Source organism: Purpureocillium lilacinum, assembly GCF_023168085.1.
Source record: "Purpureocillium lilacinum CBS 284.36 DNA, scaffold_6, whole genome shotgun sequence".
Classification (NCBI taxonomy): Eukaryota; Fungi; Ascomycota; class Sordariomycetes; order Hypocreales; family Ophiocordycipitaceae; genus Purpureocillium; species Purpureocillium lilacinum.
Genome location: NW_027072116.1, coordinates 421,977 through 448,775, shown reverse-complemented (window position 1 = coordinate 448,775; position 26,799 = coordinate 421,977). Strand labels below are relative to the sequence as shown.

The 26,799-nt window shown below is 56.2% G+C and overlaps 9 protein-coding genes across 9 annotated transcripts; 5 read left to right on the top strand and 4 right to left on the bottom strand.

Annotated features, from left to right (window-relative positions):
• Positions 1–636: 636 nt before the first annotated feature.
• PLICBS_008061 (uncharacterized protein) lies at positions 637–1,962 on the bottom strand (the record flags this gene model as incomplete). The annotated part of the gene is made up of 2 exons (XM_018324454.2): positions 637–1,619; positions 1,716–1,962. 2 exons carry the CDS (start codon positions 1,960–1,962, stop codon positions 637–639), a joined length of 1,230 nt encoding a protein of 409 aa, XP_018177633.2.
• A 599-nt stretch (positions 1,963–2,561) lies between these two features.
• On the bottom strand, positions 2,562–4,238 carry PLICBS_008060 (uncharacterized protein; the record flags this gene model as incomplete). The annotated part of the gene is made up of 3 exons (XM_018324455.2): positions 2,562–3,822; positions 3,957–4,056; positions 4,112–4,238. 3 exons carry the CDS (start codon positions 4,236–4,238, stop codon positions 2,562–2,564), a joined length of 1,488 nt encoding a protein of 495 aa, XP_018177634.2.
• Positions 4,239–5,318: 1,080 nt separating this feature from the next.
• Positions 5,319–6,704, top strand: PLICBS_008059 (uncharacterized protein; the record flags this gene model as incomplete). The annotated part of the gene is made up of 2 exons (XM_018324456.2): positions 5,319–5,488; positions 5,549–6,704. 2 exons carry the CDS (start codon positions 5,319–5,321, stop codon positions 6,702–6,704), a joined length of 1,326 nt encoding a protein of 441 aa, XP_018177635.2.
• Positions 6,705–7,863: 1,159 nt separating this feature from the next.
• Positions 7,864–8,610, top strand: PLICBS_008058 (uncharacterized protein; the record flags this gene model as incomplete). Its single annotated transcript, XM_018324457.2, has 1 exon — positions 7,864–8,610. One exon carries the CDS (start codon positions 7,864–7,866, stop codon positions 8,608–8,610), a length of 747 nt encoding a protein of 248 aa, XP_018177636.1.
• A 744-nt stretch (positions 8,611–9,354) lies between these two features.
• PLICBS_008057 (uncharacterized protein) lies at positions 9,355–10,726 on the top strand (the record flags this gene model as incomplete). Its single annotated transcript, XM_065601310.1, has 3 exons — positions 9,355–10,206; positions 10,276–10,673; positions 10,720–10,726. 3 exons carry the CDS (start codon positions 9,355–9,357, stop codon positions 10,724–10,726), a joined length of 1,257 nt encoding a protein of 418 aa, XP_065457382.1.
• Positions 10,727–13,849: 3,123 nt separating this feature from the next.
• Positions 13,850–15,601, top strand: PLICBS_008056 (uncharacterized protein; the record flags this gene model as incomplete). The annotated part of the gene is made up of 3 exons (XM_018324459.2): positions 13,850–14,077; positions 14,128–15,116; positions 15,166–15,601. The coding sequence occupies 3 exons, from the start codon at positions 13,850–13,852 to the stop codon at positions 15,599–15,601; spliced, it is 1,653 nt and encodes a 550-aa protein (XP_018177638.2).
• Positions 15,602–15,665: 64 nt separating this feature from the next.
• On the bottom strand, positions 15,666–17,225 carry PLICBS_008055 (uncharacterized protein; the record flags this gene model as incomplete). The annotated part of the gene is made up of 1 exon (XM_018324460.2): positions 15,666–17,225. One exon carries the CDS (start codon positions 17,223–17,225, stop codon positions 15,666–15,668), a length of 1,560 nt encoding a protein of 519 aa, XP_018177639.2.
• A 4,764-nt stretch (positions 17,226–21,989) lies between these two features.
• On the top strand, positions 21,990–22,207 carry PLICBS_008054 (uncharacterized protein; the record flags this gene model as incomplete). Its single annotated transcript, XM_065601309.1, has 2 exons — positions 21,990–22,049; positions 22,073–22,207. The coding sequence occupies 2 exons, from the start codon at positions 21,990–21,992 to the stop codon at positions 22,205–22,207; spliced, it is 195 nt and encodes a 64-aa protein (XP_065457381.1).
• A 1,178-nt stretch (positions 22,208–23,385) lies between these two features.
• On the bottom strand, positions 23,386–26,734 carry PLICBS_008053 (uncharacterized protein; the record flags this gene model as incomplete). Its single annotated transcript, XM_018324462.1, has 4 exons — positions 23,386–25,098; positions 25,284–25,958; positions 26,023–26,246; positions 26,302–26,734. The coding sequence occupies 4 exons, from the start codon at positions 26,732–26,734 to the stop codon at positions 23,386–23,388; spliced, it is 3,045 nt and encodes a 1,014-aa protein (XP_018177641.1).
• Between the last annotated feature and the right edge of the window lie 65 nt (positions 26,735–26,799).

Here is a 26,799-nt window from a genome sequence, read left to right as displayed (position 1 = left end):
TCCGCGTCGAGTCTGCTTGGACACACAGTCCTCGCCGATGGCTGGACACCATGTACTGAACAAGAGCAACAAGTGATGAAGAAGAAGAAGAGAGAATGAGTTGGGGGCACGACTCGTCGGGACGAAAGATGATGGCGAACGAGAGAGCCTGACTAACACGCGACACCTTCTGGAAGCTTCGCTGTGGTGGACACGGCTCGCTTCGTCGCTCGCTACGTTGGCCAAGGCCATGAAGTTGGATTGGCAGCTCCTTCCCTCGGGTCTCGAGCACTGAGGAACAAGGCGAGGCTCTCTCAGGTAGGTCCTGCCTCGGGAGCCCGGCGCCTGCGAGAGTGCGGCAGGGGCGCGGTCCAGCGACGGGAGTGACCCGGCTGTGGCAACCTGAAGTCGTCGACCCCTCCCGTGGCCGCGGCAGCTGTGAGCGCGGGCTCGCGGAACGGGAGGAGCAATCGAGACGGGATGCGTCAACGGCGACGACGTCAAGCCGCGACATGCGTAGGCCCCCAACATCGAGGCCACGCAGATCATAGGTCATGTGCGTCCGCGGTTGTGCAATTGCCGTGTCTATGTTCGTGTATTGTCATGATATCATACGATGGTGTGCTGTACTTGTCACGCCATGACGGTGTACCTTCCTCACTCCGAGACCTTGATGACGACCTTGCCAAAGTGCTTCCCTTTGACGAGGTAGTCGAACGCGTCCTTGACGTCGTCAAAGTCAAAGACCTTGTCCACGACGGGCTTGATCTTCTTTTCCTCGTAGAAGCCGAGCATCTCCTCGAACCGGTCCTTGGGCCCGTTGATGATGCCGCGAAGCGTGACATTGCGGCGCAACGCCATGACGTTGACGTTGAGTCGGTGCAGCTGCGGCGTCTTGTCGCCGTCCCCTTCATCGTCGCCGTCTTCGTGCTTCCCCGAGAGGTAGCCGATGCAGTTGATGACGCCGCCAAAGGCAATGCTCTCGAATGACTTGCGGATGGTGCGCGTGCCGCCCGTCTCGAAGATGACGTCTACGCCTCGTCCCCCCGTGGCCTTCATGACGGGCTCCTGCCACTGCCAGTACGTGCGGTAGTTGATGCCCGTGTCGGCGCCGAGCTCATCGCGCGCTCGCTTCAGCTTATCGTCTGACGACGACGTGATGATGGTCTTGAGCCCGGCCGCGTGCGCGATCTGCAAGCCCGCGATGGCGACGCCCCCCGTGCCTTGCATGAGGGCGGTGCGCTTCGCAATCACGTCTGGAGGGTCGGTGCCGACGTGCGAGCCGAGCGGACGCATCCAATTCAGACTCGTCCAGGCCGTCACGGCGGCAATGGGCAGGGTGGCGGCCTCGGCGGCGGAGAGGTAGGCCGGGCACCGAACGAGGGTGCGCGCGGGGAAGACGCGGTAGTGGCAGAGCACGCCGGGGAGCGGGTAGCCGAGGCCCGTGGCGAGGGCCTCCTCGCGGAGCGGCGCGCTGAGGTCGTCTTGCAGGAAGATGGAGATGACGCGCGTGCCGGGCGGGAGGTGCGAGGCGGCGTCCCCGCGCGAGGTGACGACGGTGCCGGCCATGTCGGAGCAGGGGACGATGGCTTCGCCTGGGGAGAGGAGCGAGGGCATGTGGTTGTACTCGCCCTTGACGACTATCTAATGTTAGTCGGGTGGCTCATCGATGGACGAGATCGATCTTGATGCGGGACGACATGAGCACGACCACCGTCGGGGGGCGCCATCCATACCTCCGGTATCCCGGTAGTTGAGGCTCACTGCCTCGATGCGCACCAGCACCTCGCCGTCCCGCGGCTCCGGCACGTCCACCTCGCTCTGCTGGAGCTTGTCGAGCCCATTGAGCGCCGTCATCCACGCCTTCATCTTCTTTGGTGGGGGATCCATCTTGACGCTGTTGATGCTGGCGAGCTGCTCTGGCTGCTTTTGCGCTTGCGGGCGGCCGAAGTTGGTGACGGTCTGCCACAGCGAGGACGCCATGCCTACTTAAAGTCTCTGGACCAAACTTGACTTTGCAAAACACTGGGGAGGGGTATGGGGGATTTGTAAGTAGGCAGTAGATGCTGCTTGCTAATGCGGGCGAGGTTCGAACAATCGCATGGAGTTGGGAGCGGTTGGCTGTGTCTGCCAAGCGTGAGGCGTATTAGCGCGGATCGGGCCTGACGCGGCCGTTTCGGATCTAGTGATCCACCGTATTTCGTCATTCCGTCATGGTGATGGCTTGAACGGGAGTGGGCTTCTGGAAGCCACACGGGCTGATGCGCCAGTCGTGAGGCTATCGGACGGTTAACGGTTGCAAATCGGCAACGGCTGTGGCACAGCGCCATATAGCCGTTTGGGACCGGTCGTTGACAAACCTTGATGATACCGCGCCCATGTTTCCTCTGAGATAACCCGGCACCGGCTTTGTCGCTTTTGAAGTTTTGACGCGAGAATCCACGGAGCCATGCAAGGCCATGCGGTTTCACGTTGGAGGCGGAGCTTGGCAAGCTCGTCGCGGGGCAGTTGCATCCATGGATCCATTGAGCATCTTGCTTGCACAAGCGCGGCGAAATCGGTATTTCTAGGACTCATATGTGTCACGCCCTGATCATCACGACAGCCTCAGAGTCTGCCACCGTCACCGAAACATTTCCCTTTCCATCCGCCTTCACTCGCTCATCCGTCGTCCTCCCAGCGACCTTGACCGGCTTGCCGATAGAAGCAGCCTCGTATGCAAAGCCATTGAATGTAATGTTGGTTTGGTCTCGCGCCCCGGGGGCAGTCAGGCGCTTCACCACCCAGGACGATCGCGGCGAGACCTTCACAGTATACTTTTTCGTGCCGCGGCTTTGCGAGCCAGAGTCAAACTCGCGCAGGTTCAGAGCCGCCACACGCCTCAACTCTCCGTTGATGTAGGCACCATACCCAGAGTCGACGTCCTTGTCTGTGTCACTCCCAAGCGACAGCGTCTTCACCTGGATCTTGTCGGAGCCAGCCAGGAACGTCCCCGCCGCGAGCTTGCCGTAGTACGGAGGCTTCGTCTGCACCGGCGCGACGGGCGACCACGCCGCGTAGGGGGACCCCACGCTCTGGTGGAAGTGAAGCCGCTTGATGACGCCCGTGGAGGCCGCGTACAGCGAAAACTCCATGCCCCAGAGCGCGGCGCCGAACACGTCCGACAGGCCTGCCGCGCCGCCGCCGTACAGGCTGTTGTGCTCGCCGATGACATAGTCGGCCGGGGTGTACTCGGCGATGGACTGGGCGTACGCGACGTGCTTGCCGATGGACGAGACGACGGCGGTGTGGTTCATCAGTGTGGCCTGGAGTGTCACCCCGGGCTGCGTCGCGCCGCCCATGTAGTTGTGGACGGAGACCTGGGTGACGCGCTTGGCCGCATCGCCGGCGGCATTGAAGATGCCTGGTACACGGAGTCGCGAGCCAGGGGAGCTGACCGAAGGGAACATGTACTTGATGTTGCCCGTCATATCGGGGCATGCCTCATGCAGGTACTCCTCGAACCGCGACGTGGTGTTGCTCCATTCAGAGACGTACTGCGCAACGGAGTAGTCCTGGGCCCGCCTGCTGCCAATGTACAGGTCTGGCTCGTTGCCGACCTCGAAGTACTCGAGCTGTCCCCGCAGCGCCTTGCAAGCCAGAGGCACCGTAGCCTCCAGCGTGTTGAAGCCAGACGAGTTCCACGTCGCGAGGTTGAAGTTGTGAGAGTAGCGTGTGCCCTCGGGGAATGCGCCGTACGAGTCGAAGAAGCTGGTGCCGATGCACTGCCAGGCGCCGGGGTCGGCATTCTTGCAGCTGCTTGCCGTAGGCGTGGTTAGGGAGGCATCGAAGATGGCGCGATCCCTGTAATAATAATTGAAGTCAGTCAGGGCTGCACCATCTCAATTGTGAACGATGATGACATGAACGGGGAGCGTGCAGGCCAACGGCCACGCTCGCCGGGCACCATTCCGTGTTCACCGCAGTGATTGACGCACGCAGAGTTTCCACCGACACGAACCACAAGCGGACTGCCTTGCGCTTTGACTAGATTGTCGATGAGGTTATTGGAAAATTCGTTTCTGCTGTCTCTTGTGCCTGTGTCAACGTGTCAATTTATGCTCTGAGAGCTTCTGCGGGGCATCGGTCCTACCAGCCCATTGCGGGAAGCCGATTAATTCAATTGATAGGGACACATATGACGAGAACAATCCCGACGCCTGGCTTGCGGCCAACGCAGTCGGGAGCATCAGCAGTGCTGTTGCGGTGTATTTGGCCATTGCACGGTCGTCTTAACCAGCACGTCAAAGTGGGAGGATGCCGTCGCCGTCACGGAGTGGCGTCCTACAGCGGCTGTCTCCAACATAAATACTTCATACTTGGCTGGGCTACACTGTTCTGTTTGTTACACTTCTTGTGGGGTCCTCGTTTTGCCGGCAGAAGGAGACGATTTTTTCCAGCTATCGGCTTGTTTCCATGCGTTTGCCCGAGATCCATGTAAGCACTTGGAGGTTGGAGCAGTGAGATGTAGTGCAACGGGCGTGGTCTCCCGCAGCATTCAATGTTGTGCTGGTGAGATTCAGATGGCACAGTAAGAGGCGTCTTGGGGATGCGGCCTGGTCGCATCAGTTGAGGTCGTTGCAAACGTAGGCCTTCGTGAAGTACATACTGAGACCAGAGGTACTAAAGATACTGGTTAACAAGTTTCTTGCAACGGTCTTTGTGAAGCTGTATTCAGTGCACTCGTTTCCATCGGCCCAGGCTGCCAGTCCTGGTTCCTGGCGCTGTCTCCTGGTGGCGCCGGCACTAGCCAAGCCGATTCGGCCCTTCCCCAGGCTCCCCCAGACATCCGGCAAAAGACTGCCGATCCACTGGGCGGTTCGTAAGCTGGCCTCCGCGTCCTGTGGCTGTGACGACAATTCAATCAGGTGAACAAACAGAGACGACACTGGTCGCCTCCAATGCACTTCAATGGCTCAGCAATGATAGCAACGACAGCAACGTCGGTGGCCAAGTAGAAGATGCCTGGACTGGAGCTCAAACAGGTTCTTTGTTCTAGAGACCTTGAAAACAGGAGTCTTTCTGGGGACGCGCGAGATGTCCATGACGTCACTTAAGACCAGACCACCGCGACAATCCGACGCCCTTCCACGCGCAGCTTGAACGTTGCACATGTGAGCGACCAGAGGTATGAATTGATGATACGGACTCACATCTCTCCAGCAGGCCGGGGCTTTGGGCTTCTCAGCAAAGGAAAGGTGCAATTGACCTCTACCGCATCATTATGGCTCTGTCGGCATGACGCCCGAACCCGAGCCACAACACCAATAGTGAGCTCGTGTAGCGCCCGACAACAGAGCATGAAGCGCCAGGCTTCATCGGCCCCAGCGGCCCCGTCTCGGAGCAAAAAGCCCCGGCCGCAGGTCCCAGACTACCACCTAACTCCGTCGCGAAGGAACGACGACGGAAGCGCCATCTGGCCGGCGCCTGGGGAACAGATAGAGCGAGCGCGAGAATTTATTCTGGAATGGTATGCACGTCCCACAGCCTTGATCCGTTCCGTTCGACTTTTGCTTACCGACGTTGATAGCGTCGCTGCGCACAAGAAGACCGTCATCGTGCCGGACAAGGACGCAGACGGCCTCACCTCAGGCGCAATTTTGCGAAGGACGCTCATCCTACTTGGCTTAGAGGCGGAGCTCATCGAAGGCCACATCCTTGAGAAAGGCCACACGGTTCACGACGAGGAAGAGAGGCGAACTCTGGCCGCGAGAGAGCCGGCCTACATCTTCGTCCTCGACCAAGGCTCGCGCAAATCCCCTCCCGTCGTCGACATACCTCATAAAGCCCTGATCATTGACCACCACTGGGCACTTGACGATGACTTCCCTGAGGGGGCTCAGCCCGTCACGGCCTGCAACTCGCCACCCGTCGCGACGAGCTCATTGCTCACTTACCATATCTGCTCTGGACTCCACGACGACGTTGAGCAGCAGTGCGACTGGCTCTGCGTCATGGGCACGCATGGCGACCTCGGAAACACCCTCAAATGGGAGCCCCCGTTTCCCGACATGAAGCCCACCTTCAAGAAATACACCAAGAAGGCGCTCAACGACGCCGTGTCTCTCATCAACGCGCCCCGTCGAACTGCGTCGTACAACGTCCCCATGGCATGGGAGGCGTTGCTTGCGGCCGGCTCGCCAAGCGATCTTTTGAAGAATCGCGAGCTGCTGTCCGCTCGGGCCGAGGTGAATGCAGAGGTGGAACGCTGCACGCACACCGCGCCCAAGTTCTCTGCAGACGCGCGCATCGCGGTCTTCCGAATTAGCTCGCAAGCACAAGTTCATCCCGTCATTGCAACGCGATGGGCCGGGCACCTGCAAAGCTCCAAATTAGAGGTGGTTCTTGTCGCCAATGAGGGTTATCTTCCGGGAATGGTCAATTTCTCGTGCCGGATACCGCGATCCGCAAGGGCAAGGGACCCGCCGGTAAACATCATCGAGACGCTTCAAAGCCTGGCGGATAAAGCGCCTGATCAGACGTTACGGGAACGCCTGGGGGCGTCGTTCGCGAGAGGCCACAAAGAAGCAAGTGGAGGCATCGTGCCGAAAGAAGAGTTCGAGGAGCTGATGGCTGTGCTTGAGATGGACAGAAAGACTTCGCAGCCAAGTGTCGCGAAGACCAAAGGGAGTGACGGCGGTAACAAACAGTCCAATACACTGGACATGTATTTTAAGAAGGGCTAGTGTATGTCGACAATCCGTTTGCCCTCTGTGCATGAGGCTCGTTGCAGAACTATAGGAACGGCACATGCACATGTCGTAAACGAAACAAACGTTGAACGCGCCGGGAGCGGTCGTGGCGAAGCATGAGGCTTCCGAAGAGAATGCGGTGAGACGCACCCATGAATGCCGTTTGGTGATGATGCTTCCATCGAGACATGAAGCCTCTATCTGCAAAACCCCTCAGGAGCGTGTGTGAAAGAGACTCGTGTGCCGCATGAAGGCAACGTTGCTATTTCTCAGTGTTGTGAACGATGCCAGATACAATCAAGAATTGTAGAGCGCTGCAATTGAGCCAGCCGTGTCTAGGGCAAAGTTCTATCTACTGCAGACCAAGCCAAGCTGCCATCCATTCAGCTACGCGCACCCCCACGTTGCAAGGTGCAAGAGTCTCTCGTCATTTACTCGATGCAAACGGTTCAGCTCGGTGTTGATCTCGGGCAAACATCCCTAGGACTGTACGTCTCGTTTGCGATGACAGGGATTGGACATGGGAACCTTCCACGTCAAAATGCTGAAGTATATCGGATACTCACCATCCCGAAGCTGGGAGGTTGAACATGAAGGGGTCAACGTCAAACTAGCTGCTTGGGGGCGAGATCCCGCGGCGATTCTTTTTCCACCAACAAGAAAAGGCCTCGGGGCGTCGTGCCTGAAGGGGCTTGCGCTACTGACGATCATTCCCGCCTTCCCCACAGAGCCAAGAGAGCTTGGCTGCGGCATCTGTTGGGCCGCACTGCACTCCTGGCACTAAAACCTGGGGTCGAGTGGGGAGACTTCGGTCACGATGCGCGATGCAGCTTGCCAACCAGTCGTCTATCCTGCTCGCAAAGACATGTTTGTGAGTACAGAATCGGGCGTGCCGGTCTCAGAAGGAGAACTAGGTTACTGGCGTGATAGGTGGAAATTCAGTCCGGCTGACTGTGGTACGTAAACCGGCGAGGCCGTAAACCCAACGTCGTATCGAACTCCGTGGTGGCAGCAGCGTTACATCGAGTGTCCAGGGACAAACTCAACGCGGTGGAATATTTAAGGAAAGGGAAATCTCGTCGGGTTTGGGTGATTACTTCACGACAGCCAAGCTCTGTACCATTCCACGGATCTTTGAGCCTTTCCAAGAACCATGAAGATCACTCAGTCCTTCGCATACAGCGGAATCGCCGCGCTTTCTCTCTTCTTCAATCGAGGAGCTGCTCTTGACCCCAATTGCGCACCAGGCGGCAACTTCGACCTCTCCAAATGGACCCTTCAGCTGCCCACCGGCTCTCCGGGCAAGCCAGATAGCATCTCGGGCTCGAAGCTGCAAGGTTGCAACGGCTACACCAGCGATGTGTTCCTCACGGACAAGAGCACCGGCGCCATGGTCATGAAAGTTTCCGGGTCACCGTCATCGACTGGCTGCGTTACTACCCCAAACAGCAAGCACTGCCGGACCGAGTTGCGCGAGTCGAACCCGCGCAGCTTCGACCCCACGAGCTCCGTCAACCGCCTCGCCGCCGATGTCAAAGTGACCAAACACGGCGGTGAGATCTGCATCGGCCAGATCCACATTGACGACTCCATCTCGACCAAGCCGGTTGCGGAGCTCTATTATAACTCGAAGGGCGACTTGAACATGGGCGTCCAGCAGTGCCGCACTTGCACCCAAAAGAGGACGTATATCGACAACGTACCCAGTGGCCAGCGTCTCACCTATGAAATCCGCTACGAAGGCGGCAAGCTTTCCGTAAATATAAACGGAAAGGGGTTCAAAACTCTCTCGACGTACGACCTTAATAACCCGAAGAGCTACTTCAAGGCAGGCAACTACAACCAGGGTGAAGGGGCAACAGAGATTCAGTTCTTCAAGCTCACGACGACTCATGGATAGACTGTGCAGGTCATCGGCTGTTTCACAGGTTATAAACGATTAATGTTCAGTTCCAGTTTCACAGCATGGCTACCATAACAGGAGCGGTAAATTTGCCTGTGAAGTGAATAGTATATGTCAATTTGAACATTACGAGTGTGGGAGCTTTGACGGCGCTTTTCTCAAACAACAAGTAGATGCACATACCTGCGAACTGGGTCTGAACAGCAGGGACTCCACGCTGCGAGTTCGTCCACTTTGCGCCGAGCGAAAGTGACCTGCACGTATTGAGGACTCTCTATGTCGGGTTTCATAGGTCTACAGACAGAACTCAAGCCCTGATTCACGACTGCACGTGTATGTTGCCCGTTAAGAGTAGAGGCTCTCATTTACCGGGCAATCGGGACGCACAGGACGTGACTGCATCGTCCTTTGGCAACTCGGTGACTGGCTCTGGAGCCTCTATAAAATACAGCGTTCCCGGGGCACACAGTCTGTACGTCAGGGCATCTTTTTGAACACATCTCCACTGCTACCCCTGTTACCAAGAATACCACCAAGACTGAGCAACACGAGAGTAGGAGCGACACCAGGGAGTGAGGGTTGCGATATTTGTACACAAGGGGTAAGTTGATGGTATTTGCCACGTCCTTGTCTATGTTACTATGCATGTTCGGGGGTGGCTAAACATGAAGCCTTCCTTTGATCGCTTAAACATGAAGCATGGGACTAACGCATCTCCAAGATCAAGTCAGGACAAGCGCCATGCGTGTCCTTGAGCTTTGTCCCGAAATCATCGTGCAAATCGGCGAGAGCGTTGATTCCGAACAAGATCTCCTGGCGCTTTCCAGAGCTCACCCGGCACTTAGCACCCTTCTCACTCGCTGCCTTTACCGCCTGGACGCCGAAGCCTACGGTGGCTCGGAATTGTACAGGGCCGCAAAGCGTGGCAGCTTGGCAGGAGTAAAGGCGTCTCTCAAGTACGGTGCATCACGATATCTTGACGATTTCCGCCTCCGCGACAGCAACAACGACGATGCAGAGTACTTAGGGTACTATAAAATGATGACGCCACTGATGATGGCCGCAGCTGGAGGCAACTTGGAAGTGGCCCAGTTGCTACTTGGAGAGGGCGCCTCCGTTGAGCCCGATCTTCATTGGAGCATGAAAGGATTCCATCAATCAGCGCTTCATATCGCCATGGATCGCGGCGACGTGAGGATGATCAAGCTTCTGGTAGATGCTGGCGCCAACGTGGAGCCATCCGCTACCGATCCACGTTTTGGGCCCGGAGCCCGCCGCCGAGGACCTCTCGGTCGAGCAATGGAGCGAGAACAGGAAGAGATTGCCATGATACTTCTGGACGCCGGTGCAAGCCCTCAGCGGTATACGTTGCGTGGCGACAGCATGCTTCACATCGCTCTCCAGATGCGAAGCATGGGCCTTGCCACTCGACTGCTGGAGAAAGGAGCCAGTCCAAACGATTCGGGCTGGCTTGATCTCAGCCTGGTGAAGGTTGCTGTTCAGCTGGAGTCTCCGGAACTGCTGAAGCTTCTTCTGACCCACGGAGCCAGCTCTGAGCCAAGCGGCTCGTGGGACTCTATGATATGCGATGCGGTAGAAAGGGGGAATGTGGAGGTGGTTGAGTGCTTGGTGAACCACAAGCGTCCATCTGACTTTGCACAGTGGGATTGCGCAAAAGTTGCTTTGGAAGGCCGGAAGTATGAAGTCTTTGAGTGGCTTCTCAAGTACGGGATCGTCGCCGACACTATAGGTACCAAGGCCGAAGACGTCCTTGTACTCGCCATACAGTGGGACATGCCGGACTACATCAGGGCGTTGATTGAGTTGGGGGCTAGACTTGGTGCCCGGGAGATTGGGGAACCGACGCTGCTCATGATTCTCGCGAAGGCTGGCTACTTTGAAGCCACCCAGATACTTCTGAGCCTGGAAGCGGAAACCGAGTCCACGGATATGGATGGCCGTACGGCACTTTTCCTGGCCGTGAAGAGCATGGCTGAGATGGACCATGTGTTCCAGACCGTCACGATCTTGCTAGATGCTGGAGCCGATCCAAACGTTGTGTCAGAGCGAGGGGAAACGCTTCTATCCCAAGTCGCATACGCCAAGCGTCTGAAGATAGCGGAATTACTTCTCGATCGAGGGGCAGATATTGACATCCGAAACGGCGAGGGGCGGACGGCACTCTCGCTCGCCGCGGGACGAGGCAACAAGCGAGTGGTGAAATTCCTGCTTGACCACGGCGCTAATCCGACCATTGTCTGTCACCAGGGATGGGCGCCGTTGGATTGGTGTTCAGACCACTACCATGAAATCCAAGAACTTTTGATATGCGGGGTGAGGAAATGGAATCGAGCAGCCAGGGAAAACCAGCAGGGTTGTTAAAGAGTCTGAATGGGATCCTGACGATTCTTACGACGACGACATGCAAACGTGGCTGCTGAATTCAGAGTACGTATGAAATGGGGCGGATTCGGGGCGTCGGTGGGTTGTGTCGTTTATGCTGACTTTCAGGGTCAATTTGTAATATCTCCTGTGGGATACACTTTGTAGGCATTATTCCAGGCCGGGGTTTCGCTAGCCACATTGAATTGCTGCGAATCGGTGACGCTTTCGACAGTCTGCACGCCGTCAAGGAACCTGTCCGTGTCTGTTCCGTGCAGCATTTGTGTCCATCGCGGCCACATCGTGCTGCAGAATAGTAACCAAAAGCTAAAAAAAAAAAAAAAAAAAAAAAAAAAGGAGCCTTGAACGGTCGGTGGTGCATGTGTGCATCGTAGAGAACACTGAAAAGATCCGGTGGTCAAATACCTGGGTGGAAGTAAGACCGACACAAACGCCACATCCGAGAGTCACTCGGTTGGTTACGCAGCCGCGCTATACCAACAACTTCATGCAACCCGCTATACTGATCTGTGGCGCAATCCCGCCGAGCACAAGCCAACAAACATCGTCAATTGGCGGGGTCAAACGGAATGGGGGTTGCCGTACTGTGTACATTACTACATATACGCTGGAGCTTTTCCCCGTCGCCTGGACAGAATGCTACATCGAAAGCGACGTGGACAATGTCACTGATTCACCACAGTACGAAGGCGAAGAACGACCCCACAAGCATCCACTCGCCATTTGAGGTCGCAGCGGACGAGTGCGCAGTCGCGCGTGAGACGGGAGCTTGGAATCTGGGTCAGGCTGGAAAGGCACCATGACGCTCATTGTCGACCTTCCACCCGAGCTGATTCTCGTCGTGGCCACACATGTGGTATCAAAGGGAGACGTGAACGATCTAGCCAGGAGCTGCAGAGCACTCTACCGCATATTGAACGAGTATCTCTACAATGAAGACGCTCGAAGCGGTGTGCCGACAACACTTGCCTGGGTACTGGAGCGAGGTAGAGACCGGGCCGAGACAGCCTGAAAGGCGATGGCAGCTGCAGCTCAACACCCCGTCAGATTTTCCAGACGGTGGTGGGCAAGACTTCGCGACTATTCGAGGGTAACCCCCGTAGGGTGCCTCATGATGGAAGGCGCCATCCGTGATGTCGACGCACGCCTAGTACTTCTCGTCGCGGCTGAGAGGGGGCACCAAAGGATCGCGGAGTTGCTAGTAGAGCAAGGCGTTGATTTGAACTCGTCGCCAGGGCTCTGTTCTGCTTTGCAGGCCGTGACGCAAGGTGGGCATTGCGGGCTCGCCAAATTTCTAGCAAAACATGGCGCTCGCTGGCGAGAGGGTGACCCGTACCTTGAAGAGGTGACTTGCAGGGCTGCATCGATCGGGGATGACGCGATGCTGCGGCTGCTCCTCGAAAAGGGCATCCACTTGAACAAATCAGGCGACCGAGCTCTCACACGGGCTTCTGTTCGTCGCAGCGGCGAGATGATGGCTTCATTTGTCGAAAATGGTGCCTTCGATAGCACCTTCGCGAGATGGCATTACACCACGGCGCAGCGCGAGTGCACCAGGCTAAAGCTCATGGTCTGGGATGCTGCACTGCGGTCAATCGGCGCCCCGAACGCAGCCAACACAGTAAAGCTGCTTCGGGAGTATGTCAAGGACCCAGCAATCTCGGATGGAGGAATCCTCAGGCTGGCGGCGAGCCTTGGGAATGCGGTTGCCGTAAGGTGTCTCCTAGAAATCTGCGACGAGCTGAACGTGGATGAAACCGGCAGCTTTGGCATGACCGCTTTGCTGAGGGCATCGTGCATCTGCGACCTCCAGTCAATGAAACCCCTTCTCGATCATGGAGCGTCGGTCCACGCCAAATGCTGGAAGGGTTATACGGCACTGCACTGCACCCTCATCAGGAAAATCGTGGGTATATTGCCGACTCTCGCAGAGTTATCTCTCGAAACTATTCGTCTGCTCTTGGAAAGGGGTGCCGACCCCAACACGACAATCAAGCCGGCCATCTGGGGACTGGTCCCGCGCGGCAACTACAAGGCCGTCGCCGAACTACTGTTGGAATGGCGCGCCGAGGTAGACGCGAAGTGCACCAGCGGTTGCACAGACCTTTCAATCGCAGCTGACTTCCGATCGTGAACTTCTTTCTCGTGCATGGCGCTGACCCGACACTGAAGGACGAGCAATGCGGACTTACACCGCTTGAGTGGGCAGAGAGAAACGGCCCCGAGATGGTTTGCGATGGTGTTCGTCAAAGGTTGGGCTGCCAGAGGGAGCACGGGACTAGCTGAGGCGTGATTGTGAATCAACGTAGCAACTACCGCACAAACGCGATGGGATTGACGGCAGTCAGCCGCCCATGACGTGTCGGATTGGGTTCCAAACGGGCAGAATTGAGATTACCGGTCTGGCACTAACTAGTACCGTGAATTCTTTCGGCGTTGTGCCTGCTGGGGATTTCCCTGCGTGGTGACTTATGAATGCGCTGGTTTTAGCCTTCTGGTCCAACTCTCGGCATGTGGGAACGCTGTGGCACAAGTGTCAAGGTGCGCGTGGTGAGTAGTTCAATCGCGTTCGTTTGTCCACAGATCAGGTACCCGAGAGCAGCTGCGTCAGAGACAAGATTCGGGCACTGCCGATCTAGGAAGCTCGGCACGGCGAGGGGTGCAGCGCTGACGTACTGACGCAAGTCCAGTGCCAGCATCGCCCTTGTTAAATGGATCGATACAAAAGCCGACAAGCCCCTCTGGTCCGCAGGAGTCGAGGACACTCAACTCCTGCTAAAGTGCACCGTCTCAGGCCCCGCATTGGAGGGTCGGGTCGCTGTGTCGTCGACACATGATGAGAACCATTCAATTGCTGCGCGCCGCGGGCGCTGCCGCTGCTCTGACGGTAAACGATGCGGCGCCAAACGGCCAGAAACCGATGGGTGAGGTGGACGCGGCGTTCCAAGCTCGGGATCCATTCACGGACGACTTCCTGGCATTCGCAGAGGACATTATGGAACAGTGGAAGGTTCTCGGAATGTCGATCGCTGTGGTCGATGGTGACCAGGTGTTTGCCAAGGTAAAGTCAGGAAACGACAAACCCATGGTCACCTTCTGATGCAAGACCAGGGCTTCGGTTTGGCAACATTGCCAGACACGCCGGCGACTCCAGAGACGCTCTACTATGTTGGGTCAACATCCAAGGCGCATACCGCTGCGACCCTCGCGCATCTCATCGACTCCAAAGCCTACCCAGAGCTCTCCCGCGGCTGGGCGACGCCGATATCCTCCATCATCCGCGACGACTTTGTCCTGCAGGACGAGTGGGCTACCGGCCACATCACGCTCGATGACGCCGTCAGCCACCGCACGGGCATGCCGCGCCATGATAACTCCTGGCATCAAGAACGGGACGGCAATGAGACGAGCATCAAAGACATTGTGCGCAATCTGCGGAACCTCCCTCCCGCTGTCGAGCCGAGGGTCGAGTGGCACTACTGCAACTTGATGTATGTAACGCTGTCGCATGTCGTCGAGACATTGACAGGCAGATGGCTAGGAGATGTTTTGCGGGACACAATTTGGAAGCCACTGGCGATGCATTCAACGTACCTGAGTCTGCAAGAGGCGCGAAGAGGCCCTGCTCATCTCGCCTCGGCCTACATCTGGAGAGAGGACCAACAAGTATACGAAAAGCTTCAGTATGTATCTGCCAGGTTTCTAGGTGGCGCAGGTGGCATCATCTCCAACGTCCTCGACTACGCCAAATGGATCAAGTGCCTCATCAACGAATCGGAGCCATTTTCCAAAACGGTTCACAGGGACATTCGCACCCCGAGGATGATAAGCGATCCGGAGCCCAGCTTGACTAGCGACGTGCAGCTCTACGGCCTGGCCTGGACGCGCACGACGGTCCACGGCGAGGTCGCTTATTGGCACGACGGATCCACGCTCACGTTTGGTGCCGAGGTGTACTGGTTTCCGAACCTCAAATACGGCATAGTCGCCTTTGCGAACGGAGCGCTGGGCTCCAATCCCGCAGAGCAGGTCTTGGTGCACAGGCTCATCGAGGACAAGCTGAACGTCCCGGCGAGTCGACGAGCTGACTTGAACAAGAGGTAAGAATGGGAGCACGCCATCACTGATTGACACGCTGACAACCAGTAGTCTCAAGGAGAAATCCGCAAAAGCGCAGCATGATCTCGAAAACATGGAACAAATTCTGTTTCCCAATCGCCCCGAGCAGCGGCTGCCACCCACACTGCCATCTACCCAACTGGTTGGCTCATACTACAATGAAGGATATGGCACGGTTCACTTCTTCACAGAGCCGCATCCGGACAAGCAAGGGGAGACTATGCTTGTAGCCAACAGGACTGAGATCCTCTGGGCCCAGCAATGGCGAATGCAGCACGCTACTGGTGACTATTGGGCGGTTCAAAACAAGCTCCTTTTCTGTGGCATGAACATCCCGTTGGAGTTCTTCGCGGGCGAGTTCAAGCTGGGGGTCGACGGCAAAGTTGCAGCGTTCGTGGCCGATTTTGAGAGTCGGTCAGGCCAAGTCAGCGAAGGACGGGTTCTGTTCAAGAAGCTGGAATCATGAAGTTGTTATTTGCAGAGTTGGGCTTGGCACACAGGCAATTGTGCCGTAGTATGAACCGCGTACTCTAGGCATCTACAGGTATTACACTGCCACGTTGCCCAGTTGTGGAAGGGCCTTGATATCCCTTCCTTGCCTTGAGAAGCCAAAATGCAGTGACGAATATGGTCAATCCGCCCCAGATTAGACTCGCGTAGTTCATGCTCTGCGCATTCGTTGGAAGTGCGGCGGGGAAGCAGTACACGACGGCCCAGCCGAGCATGTACAGGCACGAGATGCCGTTGACAACGAATCCGACGATTCCCGTCATTCTGAACGGGCCGTAAGTGATATTCCTTCGGCCGGTGAGCAGATTTGGCAGAATAGCTGCCAAGTATGAGCTGCTCGAAAGGAGAATAAAGCTGCCGACAAACGCATTGAACGCGGTCGTGCTGCCTACGTAGAGCACGCCCAGAAGTGTGATCAGGCAGGCGGATAGAAAGGTCGTCACCACAGGCACTTCGAGCTTTTGATTGACGCGTGCGAGCTTTGACGGGAACGGGGTTGCGCCGTCTCGGGCGAGTGTCCACAGCGTGCGACCGCACGTTATGTGAAGGCCCACGACAGTGAGGCCAATGCAGATCATGACGAGCGACAGCAAGCCGCACGCACCTGAGCCGGAACCTGTAGCCTGCCTGTAAATTTCGGCAATCGGATATGCTGACGTGAAAAGAAGATCGTAGTCGCTGATGGCGTAGAGGACAGCAATGAGGTATGAGAGACCAGTGACGAATCCAATGGATATCTGTAGGAATAGTGCAATAGGGACGTTGCGCTCGGGGCGCGGAATCTCCTCCGCCAGATGCGTAACCGCGTCGACTGCACCGACACTATAGGCGCCATTCAACATCCCGGCAACGAAGACGAAGCCGTCTGGATAGCCAATCGCGGCGGACCAGTCCGACCAGACGAACGACGACGTGGCATGACTCGAGGGCATGACCGTGACGACGATGATGGTGACAATGAAGAAAGCGAGGATGGCGAAGACTCCAAAATTGTTGAGCGCTGGCATGGCCTTGTTGCCCAAGCAAACGGCCGCGCAAGACACCCACGTGAAGATGACGTAGACGACAAAGACATGCCACGCCTCGGCGACGAACTCGAGGTGCATGACCGCGTACATCTGCACAATGGTGTTCCCGAAGATGCTCGTCATGCTTGCCGCGCCGAGGATCCACGCAAAGTAATTCCACCAGCCGGCGAAGAAGCCCAATGGTCGGCCCCATCGCCGGCTGCCCGAGGTTACGGACGCCCAGTGGTAGACACCTGCGGATGAGGGGATCGCGCTGGCGAGCTCGGCGATGGAGGCGGCGACGTTCCAGTAGCAGATCGAAACGGCGATAAACTCGTACAAGACGCCCGGCGGTCCGCCATTGAAGATGGCCACAAGGATCGAGCCACCGATAGCTGGCCACACATTGCCGACAACGAGGCCAATGCCGGCGAGGGAGAGCAGGCTGAAGGACTGGCGGAGTTCCTGGACGTGGCCCGACGCGTTCAATCGCGCGGTTTCGTTCTCGGAAACCTGTGGCGCATCGCGTTCTGCGCCAGCGGCGTCATCGGTGGCCGTCTTTTCGTCGGACATGGTGATGGCGTTCACCCGGGCCAAGAGGAGAGAGGAGGGGCGAATGCACCCATGACGGGATTCCAGGGCGCCATCGCGCATAATAAAGGGTCAGGCCGTCATCCTGCACCCACGGTCGCGATTCATGCTCTAGCGTCGGAGTCTGGACCTTGACCCCTGGTGATCACTTGGGCAGGTGAACCAGTTTCGTGATTGGGCTGTGCCGTCGGATCAGCACTTGCTTGGGACATCCTGGCTCACGGGAGAGTCGAAATTGATAGCGGATCGACCCCAGTTCCACTTTGGAGACGAAGCGCCTCTCCAGTTCCCCCTCACCTGCTTCCCCACAGATAAGGAGCTTGCTCCCTACAAGTTTGAGATCACTGTCGTCAAATTGACCACCGACCTCCAACCGGGACTCGTACGCATTACTTGCGTGATCATTCTCTCATGGGCCATTCGAGTCAACTACTACATACGATTACTACTCCGGCCCAATATATATGCCGGGCGATGCATCTGCATGAGGTCCCTTGCATGGTCAACAATGGGGGCTGAATGCCAGATCAGCCCACCGAATTGCCGGATGTGCTTCGCTGTAACGACCGTCGGCCTGAGACCCTTTGGAATCTTGCCGGTAGGATATCTGGCTGTGACTTCACGCATGTGATTTGCGCATTCTTCTTGCGTGACCCTTTTCAGTCAGAAACGTTCGGGATGCGAAGTCTGCGTAACACGTCGTCATGAATGAGAAGCCGCATCGGTGTAAATGGGGCACAAGAACAGCCGCACACGCAGACTGAGCGTGCTCTCCTTTGGCTGGTGAGATTAACGCCCGCCCTTCCCCAACACACCCCTCCTTTTGAGACGTCATCCTCTCACTCCATCGGTCAGCTTTCGCAAAACACGATGCCCTTCCTGCTTTCTCCAACCTCGGTGGCTTGAGCCAATTCGAGCTTGTTGAAGAACAATGACCGCGTTCAGACTGGCGGCCGTGGCAAGGGTAACGAGCGGCAAGCTCGTCGCTCTCGGGTAGACGGACTGGACCAGTTTGTGGTTTTTGCCATGATTTCTCAGGGGGCCCAGTTAAAAGTTAAGCTGTCCCAGTTTGTGGATTGTGGAGTCTCCCAGTCTTGGCATCCGTATTTTCCTATTTGGGAAGCGTCCGTGTACGACCGTTGACATTACGTCCACACGTATGGTCAAGAATAAAACATGAACTGAACGTGACTTGGGCGATCCTGAACGACTACAAGTAAGGCGAAGGAATAAAATTGCGCAGCTCGAAAACTTCGTCCGCGATCGCCTCTCATTTTTCTGGCACCACAACCTTCGTCCGTCTGCCTTCGCACCAGCGTCTAAGGAGCAACATGGCACACGGCGAGCCCAGTACGCAACCATTCCTGATGGCTGGCATGGTCTATCCTAACACGCAAGCGCAGTTTTGTACAGCTTATACATCTATGCGCCCAACAAAGTGGCACCTGTCATTTTTGCCGTACTCTACGCCGTATCTGCAAGCCTCTTCATCTGGCAAGCCATGTAAGAGCACATCGTCACCGGGGGTCATGAAACATGGATGATGCTGACTTGCGCCTCCAGTCACTATGGATCATTGAAGTTGACATGGTTGCAATTGGTCTCGGCGTGTCTATTCAGCCTTGGCTACGCACTGCGCGAGTATGGCGCGTACAACTATCTATATAGGGAGGACAGCAGCTCGCCGCTGATCCTATTCGTCCTCAGCCAAGTCTTCATATACGTGTGCCCGTCAGTAGCACTCACCATCAGTCGGATGACGTTGTGCTGATTTGACAGGCCTCTCCTCGAGCTCGCCAACTACCACGTTCTCGGCAGATTACTCTACTATGTCCCGCATCAGGCCCCTATTCCAGCGGGAAGGGTACTAGGCATCTTCGGCGGCCTCATGGCAGCGGTAGAGCTTCTCAATGCTCTAGGGGTCTCACTGGCTTCGAATCCGTCGGCCGACTCCGCTCAGCAATCCCTCGGCAGCAACCTGACAATTGCCGCGCTCAGCATCCAGCTTGCCGTCATCTTAATATTTGTCTGTCTTGCAGGGCTCTTTCATTGGCGCTGTGTTCAGGCGAAAATGAGTTCTGCAACCATCAGGACCATCCTCTTGGTGTTGTACGCAAGCATGCTGCTTATATTATTGCGCTGTATATATCGCCTCGTGGAACACGTCGGCCCGACCAACAAAGACCTGACCAACATCGACGCACTTCGAAAGCTTAGTCCTCTTTTTCGATATGAGGTCTACTTCTACGTCTTTGAAGCAACATTTATGCTCATCAACTCGGCTCTCTGGAACATTTGGAATCCGGGGCGGCTGTTGCCCCAGGACTACCATATCTACTTGGGGCGGGACGGAACGGAACTTGTTGGCGAAAAGGATGTGGATAACCGCCCTGTATGGGCCAAAATTGCGCATCTTCTGACTTTCGGACTATTGTTCCCAAGACAGCGGACGAGTCAGGTGGCACACGAACTCCGTGAACGTCCCGATACGGCACATATAACTGCCACCGGCGCCCTAGATCCGTCTTCCGAGCTCCGGTGATCGTTAAAATGTTATTCTTCGGAGCTCTAGCTTGCTTCAATTGCCTCAGCGCTGAAGCAAAATTGATGGAACTCTCACAATGCTTTATTTTCCAAGCGGTATGCTATGTTCCAGGACAGCTTTCTGTGATCAGGCCACTCCATCGTAGCCACATCGTGGGTAATAAACCATATTTAGGGTTACCGGAGGGACAAAGCCTGTGAGGGCCATCAGAGCCATGAGATCCACGAAAGAATCGAGAGGAACATTGGAAGACAGCCACGAGAGACATCAGCCGCGAGCAAGTATTGGTCGACGAATCTACAGTACGAACTAAAATCTGCATTATCAAATTCTTCGCGCACCACGTAACACTGCCGCGTGATAGGGGACTGCGCAGGGCGTCCCCTGTGCCTGCACAGGCCCTCACGAGACTCCATCAACGATAAGGTGACGCGACGAGGGGCTGGCCTCTCAAGTACGCAGCTCGCACGGCAACCGTCAGACGTTCCCGGCCGGGAAGACCCCACATGTCTGGTGTTGTGAACCTGGGGGTGGGCAAAGTCAAAAATCGGAATCAACACAAGCGCGAATGGGGTAACGCGAATGGAACCACCCGCCAAAGTGCCAACCACTTTCAGCGCGCCGTAGGAAAGACACGAGCAGCAGCGCTTAATGGCCTCGCGAATATTGACTGCTTCATGCTACTCATATGACTGCATCTTTTTGCGAGCGAGGTGAGTTCACATTGTCTGATGAACATTGTTTATAAAGTGCCGTGGCTGTTTCCAACCCTGACCAGTGAAACAGTCGTCACTTACGAAGTAGAGTCCATGACATCAGGATCAAGACCAGCTTGACGAAAATACTATTTACACATCCATACAAAATACTTGTTTGCTATGGCTTCAACGCTTGCCAATAACAAATACGGCGATGATGTCGATGCCTAGGGTGACCCCAACGAACACATCGAGGACAGGGGCGGAGACTATACTAGAGACGCCAACGCAACGTGAGTATTCGTTACTTACGGGGAGGGGGGAAAAGACGGGGAAGGGAGATGCCGAATTCGATGTACGAATCGTACTGACTGGGGACATGAAGAATCCTGAATCCCCTCATGGGCATCTTCAAAGACAACCTCAGATCGCAGGTAAATGCTGTCTGCGAAGAGAGTGGCTTCGTGGACAAGAAAGATGTCTTCTTCAGAGGGCACTTGCCGCTCAAAACCCAACCAAGGAATCCTGGTCGGCCATATCAAAGCTCACCGAGGAGGACCGGTATTGGCTAGAGCGTGAAGAAACGCAGCGCTGGGACCTCCCTAGAGGGATATACTATACTATCACACTCTGTTCTCTTGGTTCTGCCATTCAGGGCTGAGATAACATGGGCGCCAATGGTGCGAATCTTTCCTTCCCCGAAGAGCTCGGCATTAAAGATAACGGATGGCCTGTAGGCACGATCAACTCTGGACCAACACTTTGCGGTACGTTTAGCACTTCATCATTAGTCACCGGGCAGGTTGGCAAGAAGATGCCAGTGAGCCTTGAGATGCAACCGCGGCGACAGGCACGTCGTCACCAGCATCCACTGTTCAAGCCTGACATTTCTGTCATCGCAATCGACGTCTCGATGGGTCGGCCTGATGGCCGACGCTCGGGAGGAATGGGGACAGCTTTGGATGACAGAGAAATGTCACTGATTTCACAAGACGAACGCATGAATGAACCCTGCTGGTAATTTGTAAAGTTCGCAAGAGGACATTGCCGCGCCATGAGGCCCATGACCAGCAGTACTCCTGCCGCCGTTGCCGACCTCAGGAATAAGTCGTCCCGACACCGATAAGATGACGAATTAGAGCGGCCCCGGCACGATGCAAGGCGCATGTCCCATGGCAGTTGCAACCACAGCGTGCAGCAGGATACCGGCGAACTGGCGCCGCCGTGCTCGAGATTTAATGCGCTTTGCACCACAGGTAGATGCACGGACATGGAACAGGCGCAGCGGTCCATCGTCAGGAGTCGCGCACGACCGCAAGACCGGTGGTTGGGTCACTGAGCAATGAGCACAAGTAAGCACGGTCAGTGGAGAGCGTGTTGGTCAGCTCCGTGAGCTTGCTCGCATGGGCACGCTCCAGGCAGCTGACCCCCAAATAACCACACCGTGATGATCGGGATTGCCACGTTCGCCGGGGAAACGAGGAGCTAGCCAAGGAGCTACGCATGGCCCGCAAGACGCTGCGCGAGTCGGCAGCGGATCTGCTGTGTAAGCTTGAGGACGACGTCGCCAACATTGAGGACTAAAGTCCTGTGACGAGGCCTACGAGGGTCTGTCGGAGACCTCCAAGATCTCGTACAGCAACATCTCCAACTGCGCCAAGCTTGCGACAAAGCTGGCTGTCACCGACTGCGCTCGCAAGGCCGACAAAATCAATGTCTAGAAGAAGGTTCACGAGGTTGCGTTGAGAACTTGAGGCGGAGCTTCGCCTGGTCCCCCCCTCTGTGGATGTGTCCCAGTGGAGGTTGGCCCTGCCGGCAACTGGCACTGTACGGGGGAAGCTGTACGAATAGCACGTCCGTCACTAAACTGCCCGCTGGACATAATATTTTCTGCTCATCGCTTTGCCCGGTTGTTGAATTGACTGCCAAGATAGCAGTCAATCCCGCTGGCAACAGTGCGGCCAATTGTGCGGTCGATCCAGCCGTCAATCCAGCACTCAATCCCCTCTTGGTCGAGCAGATGGTCCAGCTCCCAATCCACTGTACATATAGCGGACCTCTCTGGTGCGCGCCCGCCACACTGACATGAATTGGACATGGGCCTTATTACTGCGCAGGCATGGGACTGCAGTGGCGCGCTGCCTGCTATTACTATTACTGTTATTACTGTTATTCCTCTTATTGCTGTCGTTGCTGTCGTTGCTACTGTGGGCTCTAGCCAAAGTTGGCTCCACGAATAGCACTACACATTAATCCTCAACGAAAATACACATGCCCATATTGGCTCAAATGGGAGTGGAGGCAACGATGAATGACGATTAAGAGAGACATGCTACGTGCACTGCATCGTTTCAATTGCCACCCTCAAATCCAGCGCCAAAGCTGTCGGCAATGATCGTCCTTGTATGCCTTCGCCGCCGCTTCGGGATGGAGGCCATGCCGGCCACGGAGACACAAGCCCAATTGGCAGCGCAATTGTGCCGCTGTCAGCGCTGTGTGCGCCAGTAGAGACAGAGCAAAAGCCGAAGCATTATAAACTAATGGCATCAATAAAGCCGCGACTAAAGCGCGTGACATGATAACTGCTTGAGGCAATTGAGATTGAGATGGCGCGCTGCGACGTCCGTGACTTCACCAAGTCGTGGCTACCCCGACTAAATTTAGGCATTGCGGGCGGCGGCCGGGCCGGGTGGGGCGTGTGGGGCGGCCGACATCTTCGGCCCCTCCGACGACCTCCTCGCATGTCTGTCCCTCGCATGTCTGTCCCTCGCATGTCTGTCGCCTCGCATGTCTGTCGCTCGCACGTCCGGCTCTCGCGCGTCCGACGTCGCTCTCCAATATACAAGACAACATGACTGTGCATATGTCCAAAGAAAGAGAAAAGAAACACACGTTCCAGCTACAGCTCCTCGTCGTCGTCGACAGCCTTCTCGCAAAGCAGGAACCGGCTCTTTCCAGTCCGCTCATCGCGCTCGTGCTCAATGGCAAGCTTCTGCAAATGACCAATGATGTTCTCGATGGCGGTGTCCTTCCTCTTGCGGTCCTTGCGGCCTAGGTCGTTCAGCCACGAAATCTTGTTAAGGATGAAGTAGATAATGGCAATGAAGACGGTGACGCCAAAGGAGTAGAGCCAAATCACAACGACGGTGACGATGTCGGTCCAACCATCCGCGCGCTGCGGGAAGCTGTCGAATGGGACGTCGACTTCGGGGCTGCCTGAGAGCCACCCAAAGAGGCAGAAGAAGGTAGCGATTATGTCGACGCCAAGGATGGCTCCCACGAGCTGCCAGGATGGCCATGTTGAGCCTCCACGCGTGACAAATATGAGCCAGTTTTCGGTAAGTGCGATCTGTAGAAAAAGGATGCCCTGGACCGCTCCGAAGTTCTGGACTATGCCACCGTTGGACAAATACATCGTTCCGCGCATGATCCAGGTTCCCGCAGCCAGGAGGATGCCCAGAACGACACTGACGACCCAAATTTTGGGCAGCTGCCACTCTACCGGTCGTGGCTCCCAGTGCGCGTTGTCATATGCCACTGCCACCGTAGCCAAGTCGGCAAACAGGGCAAGAAAGACAATCAGATCGACCTGAACCGTCTCGTTGATAATGATCATAGACAGTGTCAGGTATATCTCCAGATGCAAACAAAGAGCTATTCGATATTGAACGTAAGCTTTCATGCGTTGGAAAATCTGTCGCGAAGTTTTGATGGCCGTAACGATGGTGCTGAGACCCGGGGCCAGGAACACAATGTCGGCGGCGGCCTGGGCGGCCTCAGAGGAGCCCTCGACGGCTATACCAGTGTCTGCCTTCTTCAGAGAGGGTGCATCATTGACTCCATCCCCCGTCATTGCAACTAAGTGCCCTCTTCTCTGCAAAATAGACACGACCTCGTGCTTGTGTTCTGGGAAAACCTCTGCGAATCCGTCGGCGCGCTCGACAAAGTCGTGTTGTACGCTTCCAGAGAGGCCTCCGTGGATAAGCCTTTCCGAGTTGTATACCTTTGTTCCGAGGGAAAGCATCTTGCAAGTCTCTTTGGCGATTGCAATGGCATCTCCGGTAAGCATCTTGACGGGAACTCCCAGATGCGCAGCCTCAATGATAGTCTGTGAAGTGTCCTCGCGCGGGGGGTCAAAAAAGCTCAGAAGACCGCATAGGGTCCAGTCGTCGTCGTTCTTCTTGTATGCGACGCCTAGGGAGCGAAACCCGCGACGGGCGAACTCTTGGGCTTTCTCCTTGTAGAGGTTCGCTGTTTCCTCGGAGCAATTAGTCAGCTTAAGAATGGCCCGTGGGGCCCCCTTAGCGCAAGTAAAACGGTCCTTGCCCAGGCGACAGACGCTGGTAATGCGCTTCGAGACGGGGTCAAAGGGCGTGAACTTCTCGCTGACCCAACCTTGCTGAAGAATCTCGCGAGCTCCAGGGTACCGTTTGAGAGTCAAAATAGTGACTTTGTCAATAGGATCGAGGGACTTCAGGTTGTGCGAGGAGGCGAGCACTGCGACCGCCATCATCCAGTTCTCATCCTGACCTTCCGCGACATAGGGGTCGCGGATGCTGAGCTTGTTGGCCGTGAGTGTACCGGTTTTGTCGGAGCAAAGAATATCGACACCCTGTATTTATAGTGTCAATAGTCTGCGAATCAGTACGGGGACTGAAGCTCAATGAGCAGCAGGGTTTGGTGGCGGGGAGAACAAGCTGTTGGCACAACCCGCGGAGACGTGGGCCTAAGAGCCTTGGGGCAGCCTGACTAACCCACACAACACTCAAGATCGCTATACTGGGGAGTTTTACTTACAGCAAGCGACTCAATGGCCGTAAGCTTCTGAACAATAGCCTTTTGTTTGGCAAGATACGCCGCGCCGACAGCCAACGTGGTCGTTGTGACGACAGGAAGACCAACGGGCACTCCAATGATGAGCAGGATAAGTGCATAGTGAAGCAGATTCTGCGAGTCGGGCTCCGCAACCCCAAGATTGTGAAAGAAGCCGCCAATCCATGCCGCGAGGATCCAGAACATGACCAGAATGAGCAGCGTCGTGCCGATATTGTTCATGACGGCCTTGAAGTGGCCCTGGTCCTCTGCCCCCTGGACGAGCTCCGCTGTGCGGCCGACGAAGGAGTGCTTGGCCGTGTTGACGACGATGGCGTACGACTTTCCGCGCTTGCAGCCCGTGGTGTAGTAGACGAGGTCGCTGAGGTACTTATCGACGGCCAGGGACTCACCGGTGATGGCCGACTGGTCGACGGCCACGAGGGGGGTGCTGCGGAAGTCCTTGTTCGCCTGCGAGATTACCGAGGCGCGGCGTTCTCGCTCATCCTTGTCGTCGTCGGCGTCGCCTGCTTCGTCGCTGACATGTCCCAGGCGGTCTTCGGCCCTGAGGCGCAGATATATCTCAAAGTCGTCCGGGCGGTTGTAATCGCAAACGAGCCGCGCATCAGCGGCTACAGTGTCGCCTTCTTGGACCAAGATCTATTGAGACCTCGTCGTTAGCAGATGTGATGTGTATAGTGTCAAGCTCGCAGGATAGGCTTACAATGTCTCCAGGAACCAGCTCTCGGGCCAGGATGATCTGCTCTCGCCCATCTCGAACGGCAGTGCATCGCATCGCGATGTCTCCCTTCAGGCTAGCAACGACATCCGCGGCTTGCTTCTCTTGGTAGAAGCCGACGAAGGCGTTGAGGAGCAGGATGGCCACGATGACTCCAAAGTCGATCCAGTCACTTAAGCCGAGAGCGAGCAATGCAGCAATTTCCATGACTGTAATCCGGCATGTTAGGCGAGCAACCAAGCAGTGCGGGACGGACGGACTCACCATATAGGATAGGGCCGGTGAAGTAACTCAGGAACTTGACGAAGAGGTTTTCCTTTTCGGCCGTCAATTCGTTCCACCCATACATCTTCCTGCGCTCTTCTATATCGGAGGTGCTGATGCCCGTGTGAATGTCGGTGGTGAGCCAAGCCTCTGGCACAGTGTTGTCGGGCTTGGGAGCGACTTCGACAGGCTCAACGGCGCCGGTCTTCCAAAACTGCCACCACCGTCGAACGCGGCGCTTACTTGCCGCATCGTCATCTTCTTTGGCGCCATCCTCGCGGTACGTGCTAATGTAGCGGTCCAATGCCTCAAACTCGCCTAGGTTATCGGCATTGTTTACAGCGGAGCTGCTGGACGGGTCGCCCGGCGGCGGGGCCTCGATGTCGCCGGCGCCCGCGGAACCGGTCTTGCGGCGGTGGAATAAGGCAGGCATGGCTTACACGGAGCTTGAGACTGTAGGAGACTGTGGGAGACGCAGAGGGCAGCGTCTGGCGGCTC